At 35.4% G+C, this 14,597-nt stretch overlaps 1 protein-coding gene across 3 annotated transcripts in view; it reads right to left on the bottom strand.

Moving 5' to 3' along the window:
* Nucleotides 1–270: 270 nt before the first annotated feature.
* Nucleotides 271–14,597, bottom strand: part of UBA3 (ubiquitin like modifier activating enzyme 3) — a 21,280-nt gene continuing 6,953 nt past the window's right edge. For all 3 annotated transcript variants that reach the window (XM_032210485.1, XM_032210486.1, XM_032210487.1), the window contains 14 exons: nucleotides 13,232–13,314; nucleotides 12,290–12,370; nucleotides 10,392–10,435; nucleotides 10,168–10,232; nucleotides 9,115–9,270; nucleotides 8,927–9,029; nucleotides 7,784–7,897; nucleotides 6,731–6,784; nucleotides 5,025–5,061; nucleotides 4,855–4,936; nucleotides 2,910–3,010; nucleotides 2,718–2,781; nucleotides 2,551–2,605; nucleotides 271–977 (listed from right to left, as the gene is read on the bottom strand). In XM_032210485.1, the coding sequence (XP_032066376.1) occupies nucleotides 889–977; nucleotides 2,551–2,605; nucleotides 2,718–2,781; nucleotides 2,910–3,010; nucleotides 4,855–4,936; nucleotides 5,025–5,061; nucleotides 6,731–6,784; nucleotides 7,784–7,897; nucleotides 8,927–9,029; nucleotides 9,115–9,270; nucleotides 10,168–10,232; nucleotides 10,392–10,435; nucleotides 12,290–12,370; nucleotides 13,232–13,314 (1,128 nt within the window). In that variant the 3' untranslated portion in view covers nucleotides 271–888. The remainder of the gene's footprint in view (nucleotides 978–2,550; nucleotides 2,606–2,717; nucleotides 2,782–2,909; nucleotides 3,011–4,854; nucleotides 4,937–5,024; nucleotides 5,062–6,730; nucleotides 6,785–7,783; nucleotides 7,898–8,926; nucleotides 9,030–9,114; nucleotides 9,271–10,167; nucleotides 10,233–10,391; nucleotides 10,436–12,289; nucleotides 12,371–13,231; nucleotides 13,315–14,597) is intronic.

Below are 14,597 nucleotides of genomic sequence, written 5' to 3'. Positions count from 1 at the left end.
GGTTCAGAGGAGCCGTTTGGAACACGCAAAGGCTCTTTTTGCAAAGAACTTCAATTGACCTCTTTGGTAGAAGACAGGAAGAAAACTACAATATCCCACATTGTCAGCAGAATTTAATGGGTATCAGATCCAGCTCAATGTAAATATCCACTACTAGTTGCTTCTTGACTGGTATCTGTTTAGAGATGGCTTTTGTTTTTAAACAATTAAAATGTACATTCATTCTGCAGTTCTCAACCTCATAATACCCACATAAATTAACAAAAAAGGTTAATTTTAGATAGTGTTTATTAATAAACAGTTTAATAGTGAAACACCAATCCTGAATATCAGTGGGCAACACCATGCATAATAGTCATTAATATTTGCCAATATACAAATTTAATTATCCATTGATGGTATCACTCAGTTTGTGGGGGGGGATCTAGATTTGGCAGTACACATAGCTGACAATGCAATAAAAGCATTAACTAAAGTGAGAAATAGGCTGTTTTATTAAACTGGTTGTCTGAACTAAATTATGTATGCATATTAAAATGCAACTTAAAATCTGTGTCCACTGTACTCTGTGTGTATCCAGAGTTCATAGGTGCTTTAAGAATGAATCCATTGGCCTTCAGGAGTTTCATGTAGCAGAGTGTTGGCATCATGAGATTACAAATTGAATAAAATTACTATACAACAGCTTTCTGTACATTATGAGCTTTTACACAAGTAACATCAACCAAATATTGGTTTGCAAGAACAGTTCTAAAATAAGAGCAATTTATTTAAACTTTCATCAATGCTTATATAAATAGAGATTATGTCAGGATAACTCAAGTTTTTTCCCCTGTAAAGTAGTTTGGAGATGTTCTTCGGTGTCTGTTTATATCACCTGCATTCATTTCAAGTAGTAAAATGAAGTCTGAAAAGTACAGTTTGCGGTGTTGTGACATCTGCAACTGCAAGCTCCTGACCATCAATGAGGCCCAGCTCTGCAATGTAAAAAGCATAATATTTAAAAGTCATTTCTATATAGAGATATATTTCCAGAACTGAAACAAAAGAAATCTGGATTTTTTTATGGAACAAAAACACACTTGGAGATAACTGAAATAGAGGAGACATAAAGCTTCTCTGTAATATATGTATAATTAGGTTCATTCAAAATTATTATTGGTCTACATGTAACCCTCGAATTACAACCACAATTGAGCCCAAAATTTCCATTGTCAAGTAAGGTAATTATTAAGTGAGTTTTGCCACATTTTATGAGCCTTTTGCTACAGTTAAGTGAATCAGTGCAGTTGTTAAATGAATCATGCAGTCATTTAGCAGATTGGCTACCCCCATTGTCTTTGCATGTTGGAAGCCAGCTGGGAAGATTACAGATGGTGATAACATGAGCCTGGGACAGTGCAACTGTCATAAATAACATGCCGTTTTCCAAGCACTCAATTTCAATCACATGGCCATGGGGATGGTACAACCATCATAAGTGTGAAAACTGGTCCTAAGTCACTTTTTTTCAGTGCTGTAGTAACATTGAAAGATCACTAAACAAAAGAAAATATACCATCAGAGCTAGATATAATCAGAAAAGTGTTGGCCTGTGCGGAAGCAGATAGGCTCACTCTTGAACTTAAAAATAAAGGGGAATCAGAATATTTTGAAGTCTGGAACAGATTTTATGATTGGTATAAGACAAAGTGACAAGACTGGAACAAACTGTATATATTGTGATTGGACAGAAGGATAGACAATGTATTAAGTAGGCTAATAGTTAATGGTTAAGATTAGCTGTATATAATGTGAATGTATGGTCACTTCAACTTCACAGTACTGCATTGTTTTAAATGTAAAAATAATAAAAATATATTCAAAAAAAGGTCACTAAACAAATGGTGGTAAGTCAAGGACTGCCTGTATAACATATATCAAAACATCATTATAAAATTATCAGTTTTATTTTAAAATTCTTTTCATTTTTGTTAGTTAGCACAAACTGTTGATTCTAAATAGACCAACTTGTTTCTGCTTTTTTAATAAGTGGTAGGTAGACTCGTCACTGAAAATAAGAAAGACTTAAGAGTTGCATAAGCAACTCAAAAGCCGTTAATTTTATATTTATTTTAATGTTCATGTCTTTACTCCATGACTTCACTTTTCTTTCCAATATGCAGTTATATAATGGGAATCTCACTAAGAGGCCCACAGAACTTCTACAGGTCTAGAAAAAAAGTCTGAAAACTAAATCAAACCCCTTTGACAGGTTTTATCACTTTGTGTATATACACTCTAATAGTGTGATATATCTCCCTTATATTGCTGTTTCAACACCTACAAGCTTCGAAGAAAATTATTTTAATGTGTAAGAAGATGCCACTGTATTTTATTATATGGCAATGCCATATCCCATATTTGCCTAAAGCAAATTTTAAAAGCATTTTAACACTTATTGCATACCAGATAAATACAAACAGGCATCATGAGTACACATACATTTTTAAAAAAATTTAGCGGCATGCCCCAACATGCTTTAATTGTTAACTATTAAAGATTGATTACCTTTTAAAGTCTTTGAAAGGTTTGGCCTTGTTCGTTCTTCAATTGAAGCTACTGACTGCAAGAGGAGAGAAAATATACAACATGGATTCTACTGTTTTACCTGGATCCGAACATGCATTTTGGATGTTTGTGAGTGCTAAATTGTATCACAAATATATATTAGTTACCTGTAAATAAAGTGTTTTATTTCTTCCATATATTGTAGCAGTTATTGCAGGAGATTTCATTTGTCTGTGCAAAGAAAAAAAATCAAAACAACTAGTTAAAATTTTAAAACAGGTATCCATGATCTACCGAACCTACATTTTTAGACTCTAATATTATTTACAAATCTATAAATAATTGTATCCAATACTTACAGTGAAGCACTATTTGTTAAATAATCCAAGACTTCCTGTAGTTTAGCTGATGGAGAAAATTCTAAATTTTGAGGAAGTTGACTACAAGCCAGACAATTTTCCTAGAAAGCAACAAATGAAACATCTAATATCATTAAAAAAAAGTAGTAATGAAATCAAAAAGGCTATAATTCTATGGTGAGGATCCTTTCCTGAGGTGAGTGAAATAAAGTCTCCAAAGGCAAGAAATGGATCAGGAGCACTTTTAAATCTGAATGATCCAGTACTAACTCTCCCCTCTGCAAATAACAGAAGTCTCTGATCAATTAGTGCCTTCTATTGAAGCAAAGCCTTGTATCTGTCAGAACTCCTTGATTTTGATATAGGATTGCTCTGTCAAATTGACCCAAATCCTGTCCAAAACATACAAGGAATTTTCTTCAAGTGAAAAAAAAATCAGTCTAGTTTTTTTCTGGACTCAATACACAGTGGTATCTTTGTTGTTATTCTTTCTTTCTAAACTCGCATATAAAGTCTCATTGTGTTCAGGTTCACACAACAGCTTACTAACTAATCCTAAATTCTCTGTCATCAGTGATGTTTAATATATGTGATTATGAAATTCTTAAACTAGCATTTCAGGAAGTGAGTGGAATTCAGGGATAGACAGCTGATTTTCATCAACATTCCAAATTTCAGCTCCCACAAGTAAATATCCAGAATTACAAAAGCTGTGTACTTGCAAACCTATTTTTAGTCATAGCTTAGCCTCCTTCTGTGCTATTGTGATTATACTTGCATAGAGCTGTATCAGGTTTTTTTTAACAGAAAAGGAATCACAATCAATGCTATACACTTCAACATATAAAAGTACATAAGAACTGCTAATTTCTGTAATAGGTATTGCCGAGTATTTTTGCTCTTTCCAAAGGTTTGTTATTGCTCCGTAGCCTATAACTGAAATATTGCTATTGAACAGATGTATGTTAACTTTAGCAATGCTAACTGTGAGTCAAAAAGAAAGGTGGCAGAGATCTTTTTCTTTATTCTAAATGCATGTATGTATTCAAATCTAAAGAGGACCGATCTGTTCTACAAGAAATCTGTGTATGCCTGGTCACGCACCCAAGCTATGGTTGGACAACAGACAATGAAGAACTACAATATTTGGTCAAGAATCCAGAAAAAGTACAAGGATATCAATCAGAAGAGATTTGAAGCACATGTAGGGGATAATTTCCTTCCTTTTACTAATGGAAACCACTTTTAGTCACTTGTCAAAGGATTTTTTATTCCAATATAATTGCTTTGCTTAATAACGCAGGGAGCATAAAAGTTATATAACCAACTTCTTGTATAGATGTAAAATGAACATTTTACAAAGTATGCTGATTCTGTGATTATAATGGCTTACAGTACTTGCAGCTTCAATTGAAGTATCTATTAAAATATGCTCATTTTCTCCAGCGTTGGAATCAGTATGATATATGCATTACCAATGACAACTCTAGGTCAGGAACGCATCATATTTTCTTTAGTAACCTTAGCAGATGAATTAGCAATAGCAATAGCAGTTAGACTTATATACCGCTTCATAGGACTTTCAGCCCTCTCTAAGCGGTTTACAGAGTCAGCATATCGCCCCCAACAATCCGGGTCCTCATTTTACCCCCCTCGGAAGGATGGAAGGCTGAGTCAACCTTGAGCCGGTGAGATTTGAACAGCCGAACTGCAGATAGCAGTCAGCTGAAGTGGCCTGCAGTGCTGCATTTAACCACTGCGCCACCTGGGCTCTCAAATAGGATGCTTCAGATTCTTACCAACAGCCAACAAGACAGATCAATACAGAAGTTTGAATTAGGATAGTTAAATAAACTTTTGAGTTTTTAGGTACAGCACTTGAGAATAAAGTAAGTGAAGATCAAAACCAAACAAAGGTAAGAAAACTGTATGCAGCAATACTAACCTTCTTTTCAGCTTCAAACGTGTATGTATAAAGACCATCTACATCATTGAACACCAAATAGTTATTCAGAGGCATGTATGCACTGCAAGGAAACAATTATTAATATATAAGCAGGAAGCTTACTAAGTATTTATAAGCAGCTAGTTCACAAAAAATATTAAGTAAGTTACCTTGTGGCTATTTTAAAGACTTCAGTGGCGCATATAGCTAGAAGTAGAAAAATAACCAAATTATTTAATATTTAAAAGGGGAAAGTATAGATAAAACATACTGTTTATAACAACTTAGAAATATAAGAATTTTAGTTGCGTTTAAACATTCCTGAAAGTTTTGATATGTTTACATTTAACAAAGTCAGATTTTATTTAAATAAAGTTACATACTAAGCATGGGCAGGGAAAGTTTCTGGAACGTGACTCACAAGGAAGCCAAGTAAAAAAGCTAATCTTATAGCCCTTCTCTCCCCACCCCACTCCAATGCTCACCCCAGCATTGGCATAATTAGCAAGAAGGAAACTAATGCTTCTATTTATACACTTTAGTGAGGAAGGGATTACTAGTGAGTAAGCAATTGCACGATGGAGAATATACAGCAAGGGCAAAAGCAATGAGTTTATAACCCTGACTGTCTAGTGCATGGTTCGGACCGGTTTGGCCAAGTAGGTAGTAACTCAGCCGACCACAGCCCAAACTGGTTCTATTGGTGCCTCCAAACTGGTTCTACCTACTCTGCATACGCACATAGCGCACATCAAGTGCGTCCCTGAGTGAACCGGCAGTAAACGAAGCTGGAACCCACCCCTGGTTTAGTGTACTTTCAGCAAGCCCGCAGCCACTTAGGAGGCAAACAAAAGCCTTTAGTGTGAAGTGTACTGATTATAGTCTTGTCAGTGGCAGGCAGCAGGAGCAGCAAGTGGGAAGATTCTAATTAACCAATTAAAGTCACAGAGCTGTGCTTATTAACTTGCATTTAGCACTTTTTAGGGAAAAACTCTGCTGCAAAGAAAGCAGCTCAGGAAGAGATGTTGAAGCAAGCTCTCCATCCTGCAAAGGGGGTGAGGAGAGAAAGAGCCAGGCATAGGACAATGCATACTGACTGCAATGGGGAACATGTGAAACAGAAAGATGCTGCCAACGTTGTAAAAGTGCACATCAGTCACAAAGTTACTTTTTCATCATTGTCATAACTGTGAACCATCACTGTTCAAGCCAGTTGCTAAACTACATGCCAATAACAGTTAACCCTCAATGGGTCAATTTTAACTACTTCAAAGATTTCTGGAAGAGTACCGTTTTCACAAATATCTAGAAAGTGAGTAATGACAGGGAAAGCCAAACCTACTGGGTTAAATTTTTCTATAAAACAAGCCTCCCCAAAAGCAACCCTTCCTAGCTTCCCCTCTCCCATTCTTTTAGTAGTGATGGATTAGCAGAATTTTTTCCCATACAGTTCATGATTTTATTTGAAAAAGTAGTTGTTGGCATTGTTATATATTAAACTAAACATAGCCAGAACCTTTAACCCTATGCTCCCCAAATCTAGTTTGTCCATAGAATTGCTGAAATATAACATTCTAAAGATTTAACCTTCTACTTAACTGTTTTCAGCCAACTGTAACCAAATGTATTTATTTTGAAATAAATTAATTTCACTATAGTTTATTGGCAATAAGCCCCTTTCAACTCAGGATGAACTTCCTTTTTTGGATACATTTACATTATTCTGTTAAGTGTGTGCCATAAAATTATTTTTTCTGATCTATTTAGGCTAGTCTTGTATAGAAAGAAAACCATCAGGTACTACCCTGTTTTTATCTGGAATCACCAGCATTATTGTTAAACACAAACTAATAGTTGATTTCTGATAGTACTATACCTGCAATGACAGCATTTGTTGATGCTACTGCTGGAATGATCCGCTTTACAACTCCTACATTTGGAGAAGCATCGTACAGCATGTTATTTGTTTTATAGAAAACAGCAATAAAACATGTTGCATACCTGCATGACTTGCATGACTTGGCAACTAACAAAAATTCCAAGCAGAGTATCTTTAGCATTAACAGCAGTAGTTTAACTTGGAATGGGAAACCATTTTGCCTTGGTACGAGACATTCTGACTCTGCCCTACCTGGGATCATAATGTGGATAGGTGGGGATGTTCACCAAGGGCAGCGAACTAACTTACTAAGTAAATAACTAACTAAGTAACTAACTACTGTATTTTTTGGAGTATAAGATGCACCTTTTTCCTTCAAAAAAGAGGCTGAAAATCTGGGTGCATCTTATAGACTGAATACAGCATTTTTTGCCTCCTGAAACCCCGCCCCTTGACCAAAATGGCCGTGCATAGCTTGTAGGAGGCTTTCAGAGAGCTCCTGGGGAGGGCAGAAATTTTGCCCCCCTCCAGCCCCCAGGAGCACTCTATAAGCTTCCTAATATCCTTTGACAAAAAAGGGCTCATTTTTGCAAAAAACGGACAGTTTTTTTGCTTCCCCCCCCCTCCGCAGGAACACTCTACAAGCCTCCTAAGGGCTATTCATTCCCTTTTTTTGGGGGGGGGGAAATGGGCCATTTGGTGGGGGGGTGTTGCAGAGTGCAAAAACCTTTTTAAAAAAATTGCCTCTTCAAAACCTTGGTGAGTCTTATACTCCGAAAAATATGATAATTAACTAAATAAATAAATAAACAAACAAACAAACTGACCAGACTTTACACTTTCAGACTTTTTTCAACTTTGGAAAAGGGCATATTTTACTGTGAAAACATGGGTTCTAAAATGTCAGCCCTGTCCATTCTGTGGGTCACAATAGAGTACTCGAGCAACATGTGGGTATACCCAACCAATTCTAAGTCATCACTGAATATAAAACGTTAATCATCAGAACAAAAGTACAAAGTTGACCAAAGAGTTCTTGCGGAATCTTACCCTGTGTAAGCCTATAGGTTAGACCTTTAATATTAAATTGTGATGCCCTCTCTATAGATTTTTCAAAAATCCATTGTATGTGTTCTGGGTCATCTCCATCTAGGGAAACACCTTCTGCAACAGAAAAGATAAAGCACTTTATTTAAACATGCAAACTTCATTACTTGTATTTTATCTTATATCAAAACTATATACTTCGAACAATGTGCAATCTTTCAAAGTTATAACAAACGTGGCCCCAAATGCCCTTCCTGAAGTAACATGACATTTCAGGTGCTCAGCAACCAATCTGCATTTAGAAATGTTTGTATAGTGTCCTGCATTCATCTTTCGTATTTTTCAGAGTATAAGACACACTTTTTTCCCTCAAAAAAGAGAGTGAAAATCTGGGTGCATCTTATATACTGAATACAGCATTTTTCGCCTCCCAAAACCCCGCTCCCTTTGCACAAATGGCCATGCATAACCTTTAGGAGGCTTCCAGAGTGCTCCTGGGGAGGGTAAAAATGAGCAAAAAACAGGCTGTTTTTTGTTCGTTTACGGGGGGCCCAGCCCCCAGGAGCACTCTATAAGCCTCCTAAAAGCTATGCATGCCCTTTTTTTTTTTTGACAAAAAACAGGCCCGTGTTTGTGAAAAATAGGCTGTTTTTGGGAGGTCTGCAGAGTGCAAAAACATTTTTTAAAAATTTGCCTCTTCAAAATCTTGGTGTGTCTTATACTCCAAAAAATACAGTAATTACAACATTTACATTTCTGCCAACCCCCTCCCTCGTCCTTTATTTCTACTTTTCAGTAAAAAAAATATATCTCTAAAGTGAACAATAGGTTTGCTTAATGATCTTGGCATTCACTTAACAACCATTACAAAAAATAAAAGGTCATAAAATCAGGTCAGTCATGTGGGTGACCTGTTTTACAACTATCAAGATTTACAACCTTAATGGGCAGGCTACATTACAGCCTACCAATAATTAGCATACATTTTACAAGTATTGATTTTTTTCAAAAGAATCAGAAAAATCACAATAGAATAAAACAGGTTTCCCATGATCTTAACTGTATCATACAAGGAGAGAGACATTCTGTACATTATTCTTTCATTTCTTACACTAATTCAGCTTTAAAAAGAGTTTACTGATTTACCTCCAAAAGGTTGTTCTTTGGGCCATTGCAATATTCTAACATACTCAATACAGTGTTCTGGTAGACGAGGCATTGAAGCAATTGTACACATGGGAAAATTTACCTGGAGAAAAATAAATGAATAACGTGATTTTTTCAAGAGGCTTAAAAGGATGACTATTTTTAAAAGATAATTATTTTTCAGCTACCTGTGGTGGATAAAGTTCAAGTGTACATTCAATACAAGCTGTCATGCCTGGAATAATCACACGTGCGTTTCCTTTAAAACCTTCTGTTCCTCCATCAATCAAAGGTATAATAGAACTTGGATCTATCACCCCATCTTCATAGTTTAAAAGGGAAATCTAGGTAACAAAATAGAATGTGTTATATTAGGTTCTTTCCTTCCTTCTCTCAGCAATATATATATATAATTCAGCAAGATAAGCAGAAGTGGTAGTATCTGCAATAATTGTAGCATTAACAGCAATGGCCATTTCTGGTCCAGAGTGCGACAGAATTATAACAATCCATCTTTCAAAACTAAGGAAATTATTATGTCTCATTTATGTAAGTACATTTACTGTATACTGTGCTCTTCAAGTAATTTCAACCCTATAGTGGCTCAAATTATTGGTGCAAATTAAGTATATATTGACAGTTTATATATGCAATATAATCCTTGACTGCAAGAGAATGCTCTTCTAATTTTAATATTGCAAATGGAAAGCATGGGTTGTCAGCAGCAGCAACCCTCTAAAAAGACCCAGCTCATTAGAACTTATCAACTGTCATAATAGATTGGTGCTGGTGGAAAATATAACTCAGGCAATTATGTGTTAAAGCCATTCTTCAAAATTTAATTTGATATATGTTTTCTTAATTAGAAAAAAATGTTCTTGAAATTATACTGCAATCATATTAAATTATATACATTTTATAAAATACATAAAAGTTTATGAATGGGGAAAACATTCAGAATAATGGAAAACAAAGTAATTTATTAAAGTTCTATCAAAATCAATGTGAAATTCATTGTGGTAATTCTAAGACATAATTTTGTGAAGCACCAATGTGGATTTTGAACATTAACCCAAGACTAAAAGCAACTTATAAAAACAATGTGCATGACCATGTACCTAAAAGAATGTTGTCATATATTTTATATCAAAATTAAAAATGAAACTTTTTTGAATTACTAAATTGTAGTGTCAGTAATTTGTAAAAAAAAAAAGCCCACAAATTTTAATAAAAATACTTACCAACATGCCATTTATCCATCTTCTTGCAATAATTGAATCCAAACCACATACAATTATATGAAATTCTAAAAGAAAACAAATATAATCACTCCTTTGTTCTAAATAATTAGCTATAATAATTATAGTGTATTAGTTGAGGATTCTCCTCTTTCTTAAAGAAAGGATTATCATCTTACTTGGAAAAACAGGAATTGCTATTTTCATAATAGGGCATGACAACTTACGTCTATAGAAACTTTCATCCAGGTCCTGAATCTTTTTATAATGTCTAAAAGCACACAGTAAAGGAAATATTTTAAGCAATTATCGGGTCACTGTAGAATGGTTATTAATAATATCACAGTCTACAAAGAGAACAAATATTTAACACCAGCACTAATGGCTTTAAAAGACTCTGCAGTTGATTTAACAGTTATATGAAGCATTTGAAACGTTGTTTAAAATTAAATTGATGATGTTCAGCAGCTTTTATGGAATAAACCAACCATTTTCAGCAACTGGAGAAAAACAGATAGCCGTGAATGTTTCATCTACGGGTTTCTGAAAGTATGTAATCCAATACTGTGGCAAACTGTTTCTGGAATATTCTCTCGGTTTTGCCTTCAAGTCAGAACTGATTCCTGGCAACCACAATGGACAAGCACATGCACATTTTAGGGCCACATTTTTGGAAGGATTTTGCCATTGTTTCTTCTTATTGAGAAACAGTCTCTGGCCTAAAGGCTTCTATACATAAAGTAGAATTAGAACTTGGGTTTACTCCAGTCCTATTCCAGTGGCTTGTCCAATAGACCATTCAAGCTCACATACAGCAGTAGTACAAATTCTACTGTTCTGGAGAACATTGCAATGTTCTATTTTTCTTCTACACTACACCAATCTGGCCATTTCCAAAGAATTCTGGTAGTCCTTGCTTAATGACTGTTTGAAGTTATGATGGACTTTTAAAAAACTACTTACAGCCTGTCATCAAAGTTACAACTGATACAAACGCACACACACACCCGCCATGACATAATTGCATTTTGGGTTCTTAGCAACCGGTTTGCATTTATGACCTGTTATAGTGTCCCATGGTCATGTGATCACAATTTGCAACATTTTTACCATTTTCCAACAGAAAATGGCCAAGACACCCATTGTATAGTCTAGATTTGCTGAACGACTGTGGTAACTCAACAACCATAAAAAAAACAGTTGTAAAATTGAGTCAGGACATATGTGGACCCAATTATTGATTGCAACAACTTACGACCAAAATTCTGGGATGAATGGTGATTATAAGTCAAAAGCTACCTGTAGTTTTCTAAGAGAGTGACTTGAATATCTCTACTGAAATAGGTATGTTTGGGTTTATACAGTGTGGTTTTTTCTTATATTTTTCAATGCCTGAAAGGCTCTGAACTACTTAAAAAAATGCTAATGAGAGTACACAAGCCTATTCAGGCAAAAATTAATATTAGCTATTGTATATTTCATCAACAATGTATAATATTGCCTTAGAAAAATCAATCCATTTTCATGCTGCATTATTCTAATAAATGTAATGATTGAGAGTTAAAATACACAGAATAAGTGTTTAATTAAGAAGATTCCAAGGTGCAATTATCTACAGGTAGTCCTCGAATTACAACAGTTCATTTAGTGACTGTTCAAAGCTACAACAGGGTTGAAAAAAGTGACTTGTGGCTGTTTTTTCACACTTATGACTGTTGCAGTGTCCTCAGGTCATCAAATGATCATCTTCTGTGATCTTTTGACAAGCAAAGTCAATGGGGAAGCCAGAGTCACTTAACAACCATATTGCTAACTTAGCAATTTCAGTGATTCACTTAACAACCCTTGCAAGAAAATTCATTTAACAGAATGTCTCAACAATGGAAATGTTGAACTCAATTGGGTTTTTTAAGTGGAGAATTACCTGTATTATAGTATTACAAATAAGTAGAACGAGTATTCCTTGTAGGTTTAAAAAACAACCACTGCTTTTAATGCCACAGAATGAATCTAACAATAAAGAAAAGATGGGACTGCAGCTATCCATCTCTGAAAGTATTATGTGCTTTTTAATTTTTTTAAAAAGAAACCAAGCAACATACAGTATTTCTTCAAGGAAGGATACGGTACAACAGCACAATTGGGAATGCGACTATTGAGAAACTCAGCAGCGACTTCTGCCTTAGGACGCCCAACATCTTTAGGTCTGCAAAGTACAGTATATGTTAGAGCATTACATTTTCACACTCATACAATGTATTCTGTTTCGACATGATGACGTCAGCTCTTCAAAGCAGGCAAAATTAAAGATGAGGCAGAAAGTTCACACTTTCTCAGCAATCAATTTTTAAATGAATTATTTCAATTTCCCCTTGAATTACAATTATTGGGCCAAATCAGTTTTGGAGAATATGGTGCTGGTTTACAAACTCTGTTTATTTCCTTTCTTTACAATACTGGTATAATCAATACAGGTATTGTAACATTGTAATATAACTGTGTTACAATAATAATACTGTAATCAATACAATACTGGTACAATCAAGAAAAGAAGGATTATGATTTGAATAAAACCAACAAAGTAAGAATTGAGAATAGTTTAATTGCAACAAACTATATGGTAGAGAAATCTGTTTTTCCAAAGCCAGTAGTCAGGAATCTGGAAAGTCTAAGCAAAAAAAAACAACTAAGGAGCTAGAGACATTTCCCCAAAATAAAAAAGGATTGGTCCTAGGGACATTATGGTTAAATGATCACAGGTTTAAATAATAAACTACTAATTATATAACTATTAATTTAAGTCTCTACAAGGAGACTGTCTGGAGGGTTGATGCTGCCTCTGAAAAGCAGCACCATCTTCTTCAGCAGCATTTATTTGCTAAAGGTGGAGGCACTAGGCATACTTTTCCCCTAGATGATCTAAAAATCCCAATAGATTTAGGTTGGAGTGGTACTGATCTTTGTACAAAAAGTGTAATTCACTGAATTCTGCATTTCATACAGAAATTAACAGATTGTCTGAGTGCATAGTTCATGCTCAAAGAGAAGCATCAAGGTTAAAGCTTACCGAAACAAGAACTGCCTGTTTAAGTTAGATACATCAATAGTGTCCATATCGATTACATGAATCTGTCTAAAACCAGTTAGTGCCTGCAAAGACAAAGAAAAAAAGGTTATAAAAATAATATATATTTTATGAACTTGTTGCTTCTGAAAATTATCAATATTTGACAGTATTGTAGTTAATAATAAAGGAACTTAGTCAAAGTGCCCAACTTTTATTTGAGGCCATACAGCTTACAAAGTCTGCCCAACTAAAAATTTGATTAAAATCTATGGAACATATTTCTGCTTTATGGGATGGGAACACAACTTCAAGGAGAGATTGTGCAGCAGAAAACCATGGCCCCATGCCATGTGGACTTCAAAGGTGATAACCAGCACCTTGAAATTGTACCTGGAATTAACTGGGATGTTACAGTAGCTCAAGCAACAACAGTGTAATATACCATATTTTTCGGAGTATAAGATGCACCGGAATATAAGACACACCAAGGTTTTGAAGAGGCAATTTTTAAAAAAAAATTAGGTAGGTAGGTGGAGGGATAGAGAGAGAGAAAGAGAGAAAAATACAGTAGTTAGGTAGGAGAGAGAGTAGTTAGGTAGGTAGATAAAGGGATATATATATAGAGAAATACAGAAGATAGGTAGGGAGAGAGAGTGTGTGTGCGTAGGTAGGTAGGTTGGTAGGTAGGTAGGTAGGTAGGTAGGTAGAAGGATACAGAGAGAAATAGAAAGAGAGAGAGAGAGAGAGAGAGAAATACAGTAGAGAGAGTGAGAGAGAGTAGGTAGATACATAGATAGAGGGGGGAGAGATACAGTAGATAATGTAGGGAGAGGGAGAGTGTAGGTAGGTAAATAGGTAGAGGGAGAGAGAAATACAGTAGGTAGGTAGGGGGAGAGAGTAGGTAGGTAGGCAGATGTTTCCAGGTGTATTTATCCATGTGCTAGAGAAGGAAATCGCTGACAATCTGCAGCACCTAAGACTTTGTTTCTGCTGGCACAGTACTTAATCAATGTAATTCTAATCAATGTAATTCTCATCAATCAGTTAAAGAGCTTTCCAAAAGGAAAAAAAAGTTTCTGCACTCTGCAAACCTCGCAAAACCGGCCAGTTTTTCACAAAAACGCACCCTTTTTCTTAAAGGCATGAATAGCCTTGGGGAAGTCTTACAGAGTGCTCCTGGGGGAGGGGGAAAAAAAGAGCAAAAAACAGCCCATCTTTCACAAAAACAGCCCCTTTTTTGTCAAAAGAAATTGCATGCATAGTTTTAGGGAGGCTTATAGAATGCTGCTGGGGGCTGGGGGGGAGCAAAAACAGCTCGTTTTTTGCTCATTTCTGCCCTCCCCAGCCGCCAGGAGCTCTCTGAAAG

Source organism: Thamnophis elegans, chromosome 2 (genome assembly GCF_009769535.1).
Source record: "Thamnophis elegans isolate rThaEle1 chromosome 2, rThaEle1.pri, whole genome shotgun sequence".
In the NCBI taxonomy this organism is placed as follows: Eukaryota; Metazoa; Chordata; class Lepidosauria; order Squamata; family Colubridae; genus Thamnophis; species Thamnophis elegans.
This window is presented reverse-complemented; position numbering and strand designations above follow the sequence as displayed.